Here is a 14,489-nt window from a genome sequence, read left to right as displayed (position 1 = left end):
TCAGCCCTCTGCAAAGGAATGCACAGCATCTTCATAAATTTCAGCACTGTCCAGAGGGCAGCGGGATCAGAGCGAGTGCCCTGACCAACGAATCCATCAACCTCTTCACAAAAGAATCAATTTTTATGTGCTTGTAGCTGTGGTGGGATTATTGTTGACCCAGTGGAAACATAAATAGAAGCAGTGCTGGCAAAGGCCGTGCTTTCACCCAGCTGCTTTCTCTCTTCCCACCCCTGTCTTTGCAAGTTGACTGCTTGCATTGCAGCAGCATGGAGCGAAACCCTGGCTGCACGCTGGGTGTTGTTTGGTTGGAGGCAGAGCTCCATCTCCTGCCTGGGGAGTGCGACCTGGCCATGCTCAGGTGGGCAGCAGCATGGCACACTGCATGGCTTCACTGCACCCTGCAACATCTTCCTGACACTCACTGAACAAATCCTTATGGCTGTGCTTTTTTCTTCCATGCACCCACAGGACCCACGCTCCTGGGTCAAGCTGTGCCGTTACGCACAGAGGATCAAGCAAAGCACGTGTTTCTGCAATGGGTGAGCTCACAGCTGAAGTCCCTGTGCTGTCGTAGGCACCAGCATCACCCAGTTCCACTCAAAGGGAAAATCCTTCATCCCAGGGGCTATGGGGAGAGTCCTGTTGCGCTGTTCCCATTTCCCCCCACATGGGGACATGCCTCCACCTCCCACTAAAACATCCACGGCGCTCCAATGGATCCCACAGGAGCAGGGCAAGGTGCAGGTGTAAATCTAAAAGAAAAACCAGGTTTCCCAGCCCCATCTCCTGCTCTGACACCCTGCTCTCGGCAAGCCTCACAAAATCTAGGTCACTTCTGAGGGATTATTTTGCAAAAGTGGAAAATCATCTTGACAGCTTCCAACTACCTCACTTGGGCAGGTTTCTGGAATAAGGAGCCGTGGGATGGCTTTTTGTCTCTATAATCTACCGAAGTGAAATCAAAGATAAGCCCTAAATAAAATGCCCCGAATGATTCGCAGCGGAGATCCACGCGGTCTCCCTGCACAGCCATCAAGATCTCACCTGGGCCAGCAGTGTCAGAACAAATGAATCAAGTCCTTTAAATGGGATGCCTTGTCTCATCCATGCTCCACACGTAAGCCACATGGGAGGTATTTCCTGGTCAGCTGACAGAACTCAGAGGAGAGCCGGTCCCATCCAGGGAACTGCTGATGCTCTGCCTAAGATACGGGAAGGAGAAATGTCTGCACTCATCCCCACCAGGCCCAGCAGCATCCCACTGCCACACAGCCCCACCGCACTGACAGTTCCCTTTCCCACTTCATAAGGAGCCCTGCCCGCTGCTATTTCCTCACTGTCTTGCTGCAGGCAGGTTTCCTTCTTGATGAAATTGTCCAAATCAGCTCTGAGTAGCAGCAGCAACTTGCTTTCCCAACCAAACTTGCTTTTCCCGGAGCCCTTATGGGATGCCAGTTGGTGAAAGCCTGCCTTGCCCCCAGCAATGCCCCCTATAGCGTGGGACATGAGTTAGCCCTCCTGTTGCTGTCCCATTGGGTCCCATGGCCATGAGGTGACACCAGGGAGGAGATGACAGCCCTGATCCATGTGCTTTGCCAAGATGCCAACTTTTTTTTGCTATATTTAAACAGCTCTGAAAGCACTTTCAACCTCAATAGCCCCATTCCTCTGTAAAGGTACTTCTGGACCATGCTGCACTGCGTCAGAGTAATTAAAAGTGAGACTGAAATCTTCCCAGGGAATTCAGAACACAGCTAAGGCTGCAGGTCTAACAGACCTATGTGCACTGAGAGAAAGCCCCAATTCAGCTTCCCCTGTAGCCCCATAAAACATTCTGCAGCCTCACCATGCCTCAGTTTCCCCACATATACCCTAAAGGACAGCAACACATCACTGTCCCCAGCCTGCAGCCCTTGGCAGGGGTTGAGCTCCATCATCCCCAGCTCTGCTCCCTGCAAAGGGATCAATGCCAGTCCCACAAGGAGCAGCTGAGACAGTTAGCAGCATCCAGCCCTCCTTTCATTAATTTCTCTTGAATAATTAAACCCTGGGATGTTAATACTTTCTACTCGAAAACTCAAATTGCAGTGTTTGTAATTACTGTTTTATTGGAACATTAAAAATTAAAGGGCATCTCAAGGTTGTTGGCATGGCACAGGATCTTCCTCCTCTCCCCATGATGTCCTGCGTGCTCCCAGCCCTCCCTTCCCTCCTGCTTTATCCCATCACAAGCAGAGATGCTGAGGCTCAGGATTTGCGAGCATCCCCAGCTCTGCAGAAATGGGGACGTGTCAGCATGAGGACATCCTGATGGAGACGATGGCTTCCAGCAGCCCTTAGAGATATTCTGGGAAGGCAAACAGCCACAAAGCCCAAACAGGAGGTGTGCTATGGCCCTGGGTGGGGAGGAAGAGCCACTCAGTGCTATTTGCAGCTCAGCCCCACTGCCTCCCCAGCGCTGCTGGGTGTCCCTTCGGCAGCAGTTCGTGCCACATTTCTGCCCTCAGTTCATCGTTCTGCACAATTTGCATTGCTGAGCACCAGAGACATCCCTTGGCTCTACTCCCCACCAGCGCATGCTCTTACAGGTTGGGATGCTCAGTTCCCCACTTTGGGGTTTGTGCCCCCCACAAAGCCTCCCCCCCCCCACAGAGCCTGTTTGAAGGACGCAGCAGGGCTCAGCAGCCCTGCATCTCACCAGTCCCAAGCTGCAGGGACCCGCACACCGTCCCCATCATAGGGACAGCCCCATGGGATGGTCCCATGCAGTCCCCCACCGGTTCCCATGGCAGCAGGCTCTATACTGGCTCACCAATTACCATGGCAACAAGGCTTCCCCCTCCCCATCTACAGCGCTGGGGGGTTCACAGGGGTTCCCATAGCAGCTCCCCCTGATGGAGAGCATCCCCCCAACTTCCCCAGCAGCAAACAGTGCAACTCCTGCATTTGGCCGAGCGGTTGGACGTGGACATGATCCTGCTGCCCACACAGGGGCTGGATGCTCTCCTAACCCATCAGGACACAGCACCAATCTTCCCTCCTGCTGCCACCCCCTCACACTCCTCCCAGCGCCTTCCTGCTGCTGACAGGTGTGTGGATACTCAGCTCTCTCTCCACGCCATGTTGCACAGCATCCCTCTGCTCGGAGAAGGAGAAGAGATTTGTAAAAATGATGCATGGCAGATGCAGATGAATTTTATTCTACTGTCCTGCTGAGGATTCTGAGCCAATCACCAACAGGGAAATGCCAGCATCACTGGGCCTTATTCTCCCATTTAGCAGCACTTATACCAGACCTCCCTTGGTGCCAGCCCTGGGAGGAGATGCTGGAGTGCAGTGTGTGCTCACCCAGGGCAGCACCTTTCTCTTCTGGGCTGCTACAGCCAAAGCAGTGGTGATATTGGGCCATGGGGGCTGTGCTCCCCACCCGTCCCCCACCATGGATGGGATCAGACCCTGCAATGGGACTCAAAATCCTATGGGGCTTTGCTTGTGCTCAGGCTGCACAGCTCCGTGCCCTCGGATTTCATGATGAAGTTAAGATAGTGAGGCTGTTGCTTGGGGTGAAAAGATGATTAACAGCCATCATCCCAATTAAGAGTTTCTAATTAGGATTAATTTGATAAGTTAATTAAGCGTGGAAATCTCTTGCCTCCCAGATTTCTCTTACCAACCTGTTGCTCCTCAGCCCTCACACCACCAGGAGGGCATGGGGCACTTTGGGTGAGGACATCACTGCTGGGCTTGTCCATTAGCACTGCTTTTGGTGGCTGTGAATATAGAAACGATGCCCCAGTGGCAGTCAGGCACCTCTCCCTCCACCCCGCGCCCAGCAAGAAGCCTGCAGCTCTTCCTATTACTTTCCTCAACATCTCATGAAAATTAATTCCTGCAATTAATGGATTAAATCAACAACCCCCCATGCTCGGTGAGGCTGAGCCAGATGCACTGTGGCAAAGAGCATGGACATCACCTTCAGGAGGAAACAAGGACATGGGGTGGGAAGTCAGGAGCAGATCAGATGGGGGAGAGCTGCAATGCAACACTCAGCAAAGCAAAACCCCAACTGACTGCACTTCCATGCAAGCTGCAAAGCCCCTACTTGTTTCTTAGAGATGCTGTTGGATGCCTTGAATCCTCAGATGAAAGGAAATAAATTAGGGCAGATTGCAGTTTCCTGCTTTCTGGCTTGTATTTACAGAAATTCTGAGAGATCTGGTCGCTCTCTTTCCAAATAGGAGCTGAAAATAAGGACCTCCCTTCAATTTTTCCCCCTTTCCAAACAGTTTGGTCCCACGGCTGGGGACACTCCATCCCCCACATAGTGCTGGGGCACAGCTGCATCCTCAGCGGTTCTGCTCCTTTTTGCCCGTGGATCATTGGTATTTCTTTGCTTTCCTGGGAAATGGCATTGAATAGGGCCCTATCTCTCCTGAGAAAATATTGATCCAGAGTTTTAATGGCTTTCCATTAACGAGCCACAATGGGTGTCATTGGGAAGGATGGCTCCACCTGATAAGAAAGGGAACACTCAGCTTTAAAAAGGGGTTTTCGCTCCCTCCACAAATTCTGCCAAAAAAAAAAAAAAAAAAGAAAAAGAAAATGAAAAAGAAAAAGAAAAAGAAAGAAAGGGAAAAAAAAGCCATAGATTGCATTGCTCTTTTCAGTCAGTTGCTCTGAGGACAGATGTTCAATTTGTTAACTTCCCCCAGGGCTCTGCTTTGCCGAAGGGTGAGGCAAGGAGAGAGGAGATCCAATGCATTGGTGTATTTTGGGAAGTCTTTCTAAAAGGGGGGGGAAAACATCATAAGAAAGGCCTCCCAAAAAGAAAAAAAAGGCTCGACACGGGGGAGACAGGACTCAATTAAAGCAAGACCTTGAAAGACACGAGCCAGCAGCGCAGAGCGCGGGTCCATTAGGCATCACTGTCAGGCGGCGTGCCGTGCTTAACGGAGCTGCGTGGCAGCTGAATCCATCACCTGGGGAAATAAACAACGCTGCTTACATCTTCAGCAGCCCCTTGATCTAGCGATAAACCCATAAGGGGAAATAAATGGGCTTCTCTTCCCCGGACTGTCCACATCGGGATGCAATTTGCCGTTTCACCTGGCTGCTGATAAGCGGGGGATTGGGAGGGAAAAGCTGCTTAACGATTTCCTAATAAAGCCCCTGATAAATGGAGCAGCCCTATTCCCTCCATCCTGGGGTGACTGACAGCCCAGACGGCTGCTCCATGCAGCTGGGCATTGGTAGGACGTGCTGCTGAGCCAACAGCGGTACACTGCTTGGGGACACCTCATCCCAAAAATTGTCCCTGGCACCCATTTTGGCAAAAACCTGGGCAATTTGGGCAAAACCCAAAGCTCCTCACGAAGCCCAGTAGCCCACTGTATGGGAAGAGGTGCCTGCAGTTCCTCTTCAGGTAAATCACAGCACCCCAAAGCCACCCTGCTGCCTCCATGCCACATTTAGGGTGAGCAGACCCATCCCCAGGCACCAGGCCCGCACTGACATCTCCCCATGGCATTTCCAATTGTTTGATTTTATTCTCTCTCCTGACAGTTTTTCTTTTCCCCCCACCTGCACCTCCCTGCTGGGAATTTATTCTTGATAATTAGCCGTGGTAATTAGAATCTCTTTCACACGGCAGCGCTTCAGCTTCCCTCTGCATCTCTTCCATGTTCCTATGTGATAAAACATGAAATTAATGCCTGCGTCGTGCTCAGGTCTCCCATCCTGATGGACAGAAGTGCTGCCCAGGATGCTGGATAACCCAGAGCACTGCTGCAACCATCATCTGAATGTGGACCCCTGGATCACACCAGCTCCCCATCACGTCGCTATTCACGGTGACAGCAACCAGAGTGAGTGAGCTAGCTCCTATTTTAGCTTGTAGAGAACAGCCCTGACAGTGGTAACAGGGGCTGATGGCACCTGGCTGCTGGACTGTAGTTGCTGCCTTGAGAGCTGTCCGGAGCCAGCTATGGGATCCTGCTCTTGGGATAAAGCAGGTTTTGTTTGGTCCTTGTGGCACTGGGGGCTAAATGACTGGGAGTGTGCTTCTTGCCATGCCCCCAGTGCTTGGCCTGTGCTGCCCCAGCCCTGCAGTAGTGTGGGCAAGCAGTTGCTTTAACACCAAGATAGAATCAAAGAATTAAATCTTTGAGGTTGGAAAGACCGATAACATCCTCCAGTCCAACCCCAAACCCTCCCCACCATGCCCACTGGCCACATCCTTCAGTGCCACATCTCCACGGTGCTGGAACACCTCCAGGGATGGTGACCTCCCTGATGCCAATGCACTACCAGATGAAAAGTGCCAGGGAAAGGCACAAAGGATTGGTGTTCATCTCTGCAAAGAGAGGCTTCCACAGCTTTTATTTACACACACGCCTGCTGCAAGACGCACAAATTACTTAATCAATCCTTTCCCTTGTCGGCGTCACCGGCTGTTTGGAAGCTGCCTGCACGGCGTTGCACTGAAGGTGACAAATGGCTCCTGGATAACAGCACTGGCTCTGGGCTGGGGGACAGCAAGAGCAGCCTGGTGCCAAAATGGGGCTCCATTCATTCTGCTGAACCCCTGCTCTGTCACCCGGAGCCAGGTGGGGACAGTGCTCCCAGATGACACCGTCAGGCTGGGATGAGGGGTTATTCCATGCGTGGTACAAGTGCCCAGTCTGCAGCTCGCAGCTGTGCAGCCCACTCCTGAGCAGCAGGAGGGCTGAGCACTGATCCTGCAGCACCGCTCCATGAGAACCTCCCAAACCCAACCAGCCTGCTCACCACAGGTCCCACTAAGCCAGGAAAGGAATCACAAGAAGCACCAAACAATTCTCTAAAAGATTATGAGCTTAAAGAGAAGCTAAAGAAGTGAAGCTGCTGCCTGGAGCTCTTGGCCTGGAGCTCACCTTTTCTCACAGCTGGTTGGGAAGGCAGGGGCTGCAGCACTGGGGGGATGCAGGCCCAACGTTGCTGCTGCAGTTGCTCTGCCTTACATCTGCCCCCACCTTCGCTCCATGCCAGTAACATACCAGCTGCTGCAGCACCTCCTCCTGCCTCAAGCAAGGAGGAGCACCGTGCCACCACCTACACAATGGTGCACAGCCCTGAGCCCAGCATCCCTCTGCAGCCCCACGCAGAACTGCTCAGCTCCAGCCTTGTGCTGCAGACCGAGCCCCTGCTGCTTGCACCCATTGCAGCCTCTGCCCTCAGGTTTTGCCCTCCCCGGCCAAGGAAGGGCCCCCCAGCACAGCCCAATAACTCCTCACAAGAAGGGCTGGGTGTTTTTTGTTCCCTTTTAATTCACCACTCATTCTGGGAAGGGGGGGAGGGAAGGAGAGAAGGAGGGGGGTAGAAAATAAATAAATAAAACAACCTCGGATGCTTCAAGAGAATGAAAACCCTGAAACTGCAGTCTGCTGGTGGCTCATCCCGTGGATGGAAGAAGGGAAGGGTGATCCCCTCCAGCTCCTCTCCCCGCCACCCCCATCCCAGCACCAACACGGTCCAGGTGGGTTCGGATGCGGACGGACGATGCGCCTCAAGAGGAAAATGGAACCGACCATCGGGACGTGGCTTTTTGCAGCCCAGCTCCCCCGGCTCGGCACGCATCCCGTCCTGCCTCCCCAGCTATTGCACGAGCTTTGAGATAAAGCCACCGGCGGCACACGGTGCGTCACCGCCACGGGGCCGAGTCACAAGCAGTCCCTGCACAGAGCCACCTGGCCCTCGCGGTAGTCGCGGCAGGGGCAGAGGCGCCGGTACTTGGTGTTGTGCCCCGCGCAGCTGAAGAGCAGCGGCTCCTTCTGGAGGTAGCACTCGTGAACGTTCTCTGCCACTGCCGGGTAGAGATGGTTCATCTCGTACTCGGTGCTGTCGCAGGTGATGCTGAGCCTGGGAAGGAAAAGAAAGGTGGGGAGGCTGCTGTTCCAGGGCGGGGAGGCTGCCAGGTACTTCACTAAAGGTGATGCTCAACCTGCTTTTCCATGTGATAAGCCTTGGGTTGGACCTTTGCTGGATACAGGATCCGTGAGTGCTTGGCACCCTTTGACTCCACATCAAACCCCAAGCCCCATGCAATCAACCCAAGCCTCGAGTGGACCACGGACATCCCCACTAAGAATGTTATACCCTGCCCAGAGAGGTCTGCCTGCTCTGCACATGCTTCCACAAGCAGATGCCATCCCCTGGAAGTGCACCCAACCTCAGTGAATGTTCAGATGTCCCCTGGATCAGCAAAATGGACACACACACCCACAAAAACCCCAGGGGAAGCAAAAGCTGCCCCTGCTCTATGCCTCCACGGCTCCCTCAGCCCATCCATGGCTACCTCGGCTCCAGGGATGGGGGGCACAAAGGGAACACAAGCCCTGGCCCTAATTCATCCTATAAAGCTGTCACCAGGGCTCCAATCGCCTGCCTGGCCGGCGTGACGAAAATGGTAATGTTGGCATCTTAATTGTTCACAGAACTGCCAGGAGCCTGGTGGCAGATTTATACTCTATTAAAACTTCACCGCTGTGTGTTCAAAATGCAGTTTTCAGAGAGAAAGATGTAAAAAGGACAGAAAGGGAGAGAGCAGGCGGGAGGTGGAGAGAAGCGGGGTGGAAGCGGGACAGCAGCAAAATGCCAATGCCATCACTGCTTGTGGAAGCACAGAGCTGCTGGAGCAAGCATGGGGCTGCCGTGGGTGCAAGGGGCTTTTGGGGACAAAGGACACGAGGACAAGGGGAGCTGGGGATACAGAACTGGAGATTGGGGGCCCCCTCCAGCAGCCCCCCCAGGTGTCACCGCCCCGCTGAGGACACTCACTGCAGAAACACCTCCTTCTTGTTGAGGAACCTGAAGAAGGTGGGCTCACACACCAGCCCACGGCGGCGGCACGTCTCGGTGCAGGCATGCTGCCCCTCTGACAGCCACACCTGCAGGGAGTCTGCTGGCGGCCAGGCGTGGGGGTCCCGGCGGGCGCTCGGGGACCACACCAGGTGGGTGGCGTTGGGAGACAGGGCCAGAGGGCTCGGAGGGCTTTGCATAGCGGGGCTCTGGGCCTTGGCAGGAGGTGGAGGGGATGGCATGGTGCAGAAATCCTGGAAGGGAAGGGAATAGGTCAGTGCTGGCAGGGGAAGGGCGATGTGCAGGTGTGGGGCTCGGCAGGACTCAGCATCCCTGGCGGGGACACCTCACAGGCCCAGCGGTTCCTCCCCAGCATTTCGCCCATTCCTCCCCCAGCATAGCAGGGATGGTGCCCAACCTGGTGCTGAATGTAGGCATGGATCCGCTCCAGCATCCCCTCGCAGGTGTACTCGTAAGGCAGGTAAGGGTCCACCTGTGCAGGGGAAGAGCACAGCACTGAAGCAAGAAGCAGGCAAAGCCCTGCCCTGCTCCAGCTCTGACAGCAGCACCTTGAGGCACCGAAGCCCATGGCATGTTTCCCATCACATCACCACTGCATGCTCCTCAGCACCCAAAGCACAAAGCCAGGGATGGGATGCATTTCCCATTATCACTGCGTTTCCTATCACTGGCCAAGTGGGTGATGCTCCTGCCCTTCATCCACCATCAGGCAGAGAGACGTGGAGCGAAGTCGTTCTGCTCCTGAATGAGTTCATCTCCCTCCCCTAAAAATAGCAAGAACCATGTGAGGGCACTGCAGGGATCGGACCCCCTGTGGGGCTGGGAACTCAGCGTGGTATCCCTCATTCCTCTTTGGAAGAAAATGAGGACTGCAAGAGCTCTGCAAGCAAGAACAGTTTTAAGAGAAAGAGGGTGAAGGATTAAATGGGGTTCAACTCACCTCAATAGGTTCAAATGCAGTCACCTTGCTCCACACCCCAGTTTCCCAAGCAAGCCATTTCTGGCAGCATTTCCCATCCCCCTGCAGGTGCTGGTGGCCAACACAGGGCTGTGGGGACTGTGGAGCAAATATGTCCCCCGCAGCCCCACGTTCCTACCTGCTATTTATGCAGAGCCAGCAGCACTTCAACAACCAGTGTATTTATAGCATGGGTTATGAAACACTGCTGGTCCTCACCCGCTCTTCCACATCACACCTCCCTCCTGAGAGCTGCCCTTGTGTCCCGGTGTCGAAATCAACTCCTCCAAAGCGTTCCCAAACCCCGCAGCATCCCCAACTCCACAGCATCACCAAACCCTGCAGCATCGCCATCCCCACATCTCCCCTCATTTTCTATCCCCTGTGGGATGGGCTGGGCAGGTTCTGGAGGCCGCCTTCCCCTCTGCATCTCTGCAGAGCTTTATGAAAAAGATGGATGGTAAGTAAAAAATACCCCAGATAATTCATCCGGAAAACACTGCTGCTTCTATTTTCTGCACCTCCAAAATAGCTGTCTCCTTTGAAGCACCTGTCAGAGCCAAGCTCCAAAAGGCTCAGCCTGCCAACAAGATCCCTCTAAGCATCTCTCCACCATAAATATCCCACCTGAGATCTCAGCAAGGCTGGAAATCGCAGCTGCTCTGTCTCATTACAGGTGTGCAGTGTAATTGGTGCTGACACAGTGACAGGCACTGATGCTGCTCAGTTAACCAGGGCCAGGTCTTGCAGCTTTGGGGCTGCAGTGCTCAGCCTTTCACCCCTGCACTCACGACAGCAGTGCTGAGGAGCTTTGCACAGGGTGATGCTCTGCCATTTTCTTGCAAAGGGATTTTGCACCCCTCTCCTGCATGCATCAGTGAGGAATGCAATGCAAAACGCACAGGTGCTTTGGGTTTTTTTTTCCAGACCCCATTGGGTATCGCAGAACTGCCTCCCTCTTTCCAAAGGAAAAGGAAGAAAAAAAATCCCTAAGTAAGGAGCAGAAAAATAATGCAATTGTCAGCTGCCCTCTGGCAGCGGGCTGGAAGCACTTGAACCAGCTATTTTCGCTGTGATGTTTAATATGCCACTCTTTCAAGCATAGGCTGAAATGTATAATTTTCCATTATATTCCTGTATATTTGACTTTAATATAATGATGCCTTCTCCCTTCGCTACACCAGAATATTGGGTCTGTTAAATGGCTTGTGCTGGGACAAATGGAAAGAGCTGAAGGCTGAGAAATGGCTGTGCCTGAAAACCTCTCTGCCCTTCTCACCCCAACCTCTGGCAAAGAACTGCAATTCCTCACTGGCACAACAGCAGGGGGTGGCAATCCAGCCTCCTGAAAGTGCTCAGCTGAGATTTGCCTTGAAGGTGCAAAGCCAAAGGTGCGTGGTTGGTGGTTTTTAGTGGCATGAGGAAAAGGGAAAAAGGAAAAATGGGAGAGGAAAAAAGAAAAAGGAAAAAAAAAAAAAGAAAAAGGAGGGAGGAAAGGAAAAGGGGACAAGGGGAAAAAGGGAAAAGGAGTAAAGGGGAATAGGGAAAAAAGGAAAAGGGGAAAAGGGGAGAGGAGAGGAAAATGGGAAAAGAGAAAATGGAAAAGGGAAACTGAAAAGGAAGGAAAGAAAGGAAAAGGAAAAAGAGTAAAACCAGTTTCAGGTCAGTTTTTAATTCCCAATGGAGAAAAATGCTTTGTTTCAGGTCAGGCAATCTGTTTGGTTTGGTGAGGCAAAGGGAAATGCATCATTTCAGATAGAAGTTTCCCTAGCAGGGCATTTCCAAGCAAAGACACGCAGATGGGAAACAAAAACACATTATTTCATTTCAGTAATGGTGCAATGCAATGTTCGGAGCAAAAGAAATAAATGGCTGGTGATTATTCTGAAGGAGAGATTTGCCAAACAGTCTGAAAACACAACGCCCTGCTTTGCTACCGGAAAAAAGGAGGCAGAAAACAGTTCCTCCCACCTGGCTGAGCACTGAGCTGCCCGTTCCCAACACCCATCAGCTGTTCTCATTTCCTGCTGCAACCAACAGTATTTTAAAAACAAGATACCGAGGGATTCCCAAAGCCAAAGCCAATAATGAGGCTTTTAAAGCTGTAAGGTGGGTGAACTTTTAGTCTTAATTGCTTTGACAGCATCTCTATACAGATATCTATGTTAAAAACAAACAAACAGGCAGATGCTGACACTTGCTCCGCTCGCTCCCTGCTCTGCTTGCAGAGGATATATAGATGGCCTTTAAAAAAGCAAAGGGCAGAGGGGAGTGGTGGGCTGACCCCACTGCACCTCTTGGTGCATGGGAACATCTCCCTGCAGAGCTGTTACAGCACGCTGCTCTGGGTTGTATTCATTTGGGGTGAATTAAGGCTTGGACGTCCTGGCAGCCCCTACAGGGGCATGGCCAGCAGCAGCAAAGCAATGGGGATCCTCCAAAACAAGGGTCCTGGGAGGCTTCCCTGCTCCGTGGAGACATCATTCGATAGACCATGAAGCCATATTTCCAATGTAGGTGCTACACTGCAAAGCAAAATGCCCAGAAAACCCCACAGCCGTGCAACCCCAGGCTGGTGCCACATTCTCTGTGCTGCTGCCTCATCCCTGCTCTCCCCCTTCCTCTCAGCGACGTAGGAGATGTTAATTAAGGAAAGGAGGAAGGATGTGTTGTGTCTGCACCACAACTGCATTTGTATGAGCAGCTGACGTGGGAACGGGGAGAAATCCGGAGATGGAGCCGATGAGCCTGCAGCACAGCTTCCTCACAACCCTTCTTTATTTTTGTTACCTTTCCTTTTTTAACAGCGGAGATCACGGCTAAGCACCTACGTGACCTCATCCACACTGACTCCACATTTCCTCACCGCACAGCTGCTCGGTTTGGTGTGCTCACCCCACCAGCATCATCACCCCAAAACCTGCGCACGGCCGTCACGGTGAGGGCACGGCTCATCCCAAGAGCAGCAAAGCGGAGATGAGAGCTGTTCTCACCTTGGCACGGCACAGAGGCTCACATTTTGGGGAGCCCTTCTCACCTGGGTCCTCAGGATTGTTTTGATAGCAGCTTCAAACTCCTCGGAGTTATTGTAGTCAACAGTCCACACGTGTGGCTTCCCAATGAAGTCCTCAGCGTAGGGGTGCTGGGAGGACACCTATAACACAGCACAGCTGCAGCCTCCGGCTGTGAAACTGCTGCAGGTTGGGATGCTCTGCTCCCAGCTCCACCCCCCAGCCCCCTAATTCAGGTAACCATAACCTGAACCAGGCAAACCACCCAAAATGGCAAAGCTCTGTGGAAGTACGACATCACAGCTCCAGAAACGACAGCAAATCCATCGCTGCTGAAGGCACAGAAAGGTTGGTCGCCAGAAAAGGCAGTGCTGGAAGCTGCATCACTGCATCACCAGTGCTATGTCAATGCTCCACCACCCACCTCTCACTGAGCAGTTTGGGGGGAAATCACTCCTTTTTGGTAAACCAAATGCTGCTTTTCCAGCCTCACACTGCTAAAAGGCACCTAGAGCCCTGGGGGCAGGAGGAGAGAGGATGCTGAGCTGTCTTGGAAGGCACTGCAAAGCAGGAGAACCCGCTAGGAGCAGAGCCATGCATGCTTTTCTTTTTGTCCCGCTTGAGCTCCCTTCCCATTTGTAGCCAGCAGTGAGCACCTCCTCCCATCCTCCACATGAACACCCCAGGGCACTTCAGAACCCTGGGAGCCATTGGGGACAGTGTGGCACAGCCCAGCCGAGCTCAGGGAGTGAGAACTGTGCCGCTTTATCCACTTCATTAATAATAAAAGAAGCAATTTTCTCAACCCTTTAACTTTTAAAGAGTTCCAGCTTCGCTTAGATTGAATTCCCAGCAATGGGCAAGACTGGGAGGGGTGTCATACTCCTGCAGCACTGCTGAGGTCCCCATATCCTCCTCATTTTACAAAAATGCAATGGGCTGAGGGGGTTCAGGCACCAGCAGAACAGCAGCCCCTATTCCACATCCCTATTTCAGGGATGTGCATGGATCAGCACAGTCGGAAGGGAATGAGCACTGGATTTTGGAGGGGGGTCTGTGAGCATCCCTGCACCACTCTCCCCCTCTGCAACCCCCAGCAGAGCCCCTTTCATCCAACAGATGCACGTTGAGATGATACATTCACATGTTGGGATTTGGAGAAAATCTCTCCAGAGGTCTCACTTGGGTGCTTTTCCCCCCCCACCGAGCACTTGCCTCTCTGGAGGTGGGCTTCCCACGGAAGAACTCGTGGTTGAGGGAGCTGTGGGGGGGGTTGAAGCGCGCCTGCAGGAACACACAGCCATTGGCGATGGCCTCCAGTGGGGCTGGACCCTCGTAGGGGAACCCAAAGCCGATGAAGAGCTGTGGGGAGTAAACCCAGGTTGGTGATGTGGAGCTGCAGACCCATCAGTCCCCAGCCCCATAGGAGAGGCTCCAAATCACCCACCAGCCCTATAGGAAAGGCTCCCAGTGACCCAAATCACCCATCATTATCCCCCAGCACTACAGGAAATGTTCCCACTGACCAACAGCATCCCCTGTGCTGCTCTGTGCAGCAAGCCACTCTGTGCAAGCAGCTCTATGCAGCTCAGCATCCCATAACTTAAATGTGCTCAGAAGCTACTCCACATCAGAGGGAAGCTTTACAACTCACGGCCCAG

At 53.0% G+C, this 14,489-nt stretch overlaps 1 protein-coding gene across 1 annotated transcript in view; it reads right to left on the bottom strand.

Moving 5' to 3' along the window:
- Positions 1-7,700: 7,700 nt before the first annotated feature.
- Positions 7,701-14,489, bottom strand: part of MGAT5B (alpha-1,6-mannosylglycoprotein 6-beta-N-acetylglucosaminyltransferase B) — a gene marked incomplete at both ends in the record, with an annotated part of 40,074 nt that continues 33,285 nt past the window's right edge. Inside the window, 5 exons of the mRNA XM_079544500.1 lie at positions 7,701-7,899; positions 8,818-9,092; positions 9,257-9,331; positions 12,855-12,971; positions 14,044-14,190. Coding sequence (XP_079400626.1) covers positions 7,701-7,899; positions 8,818-9,092; positions 9,257-9,331; positions 12,855-12,971; positions 14,044-14,190 — 813 coding nt within the window. The remainder of the gene's footprint in view (positions 7,900-8,817; positions 9,093-9,256; positions 9,332-12,854; positions 12,972-14,043; positions 14,191-14,489) is intronic.

The sequence above is a fragment of the Tetrao urogallus genome, assembly GCF_951394365.1.
Source record: "Tetrao urogallus genome assembly, chromosome: 18".
NCBI classification, from domain to species: Eukaryota; Metazoa; Chordata; class Aves; order Galliformes; family Phasianidae; genus Tetrao; species Tetrao urogallus.
This window is presented reverse-complemented; position numbering and strand designations above follow the sequence as displayed.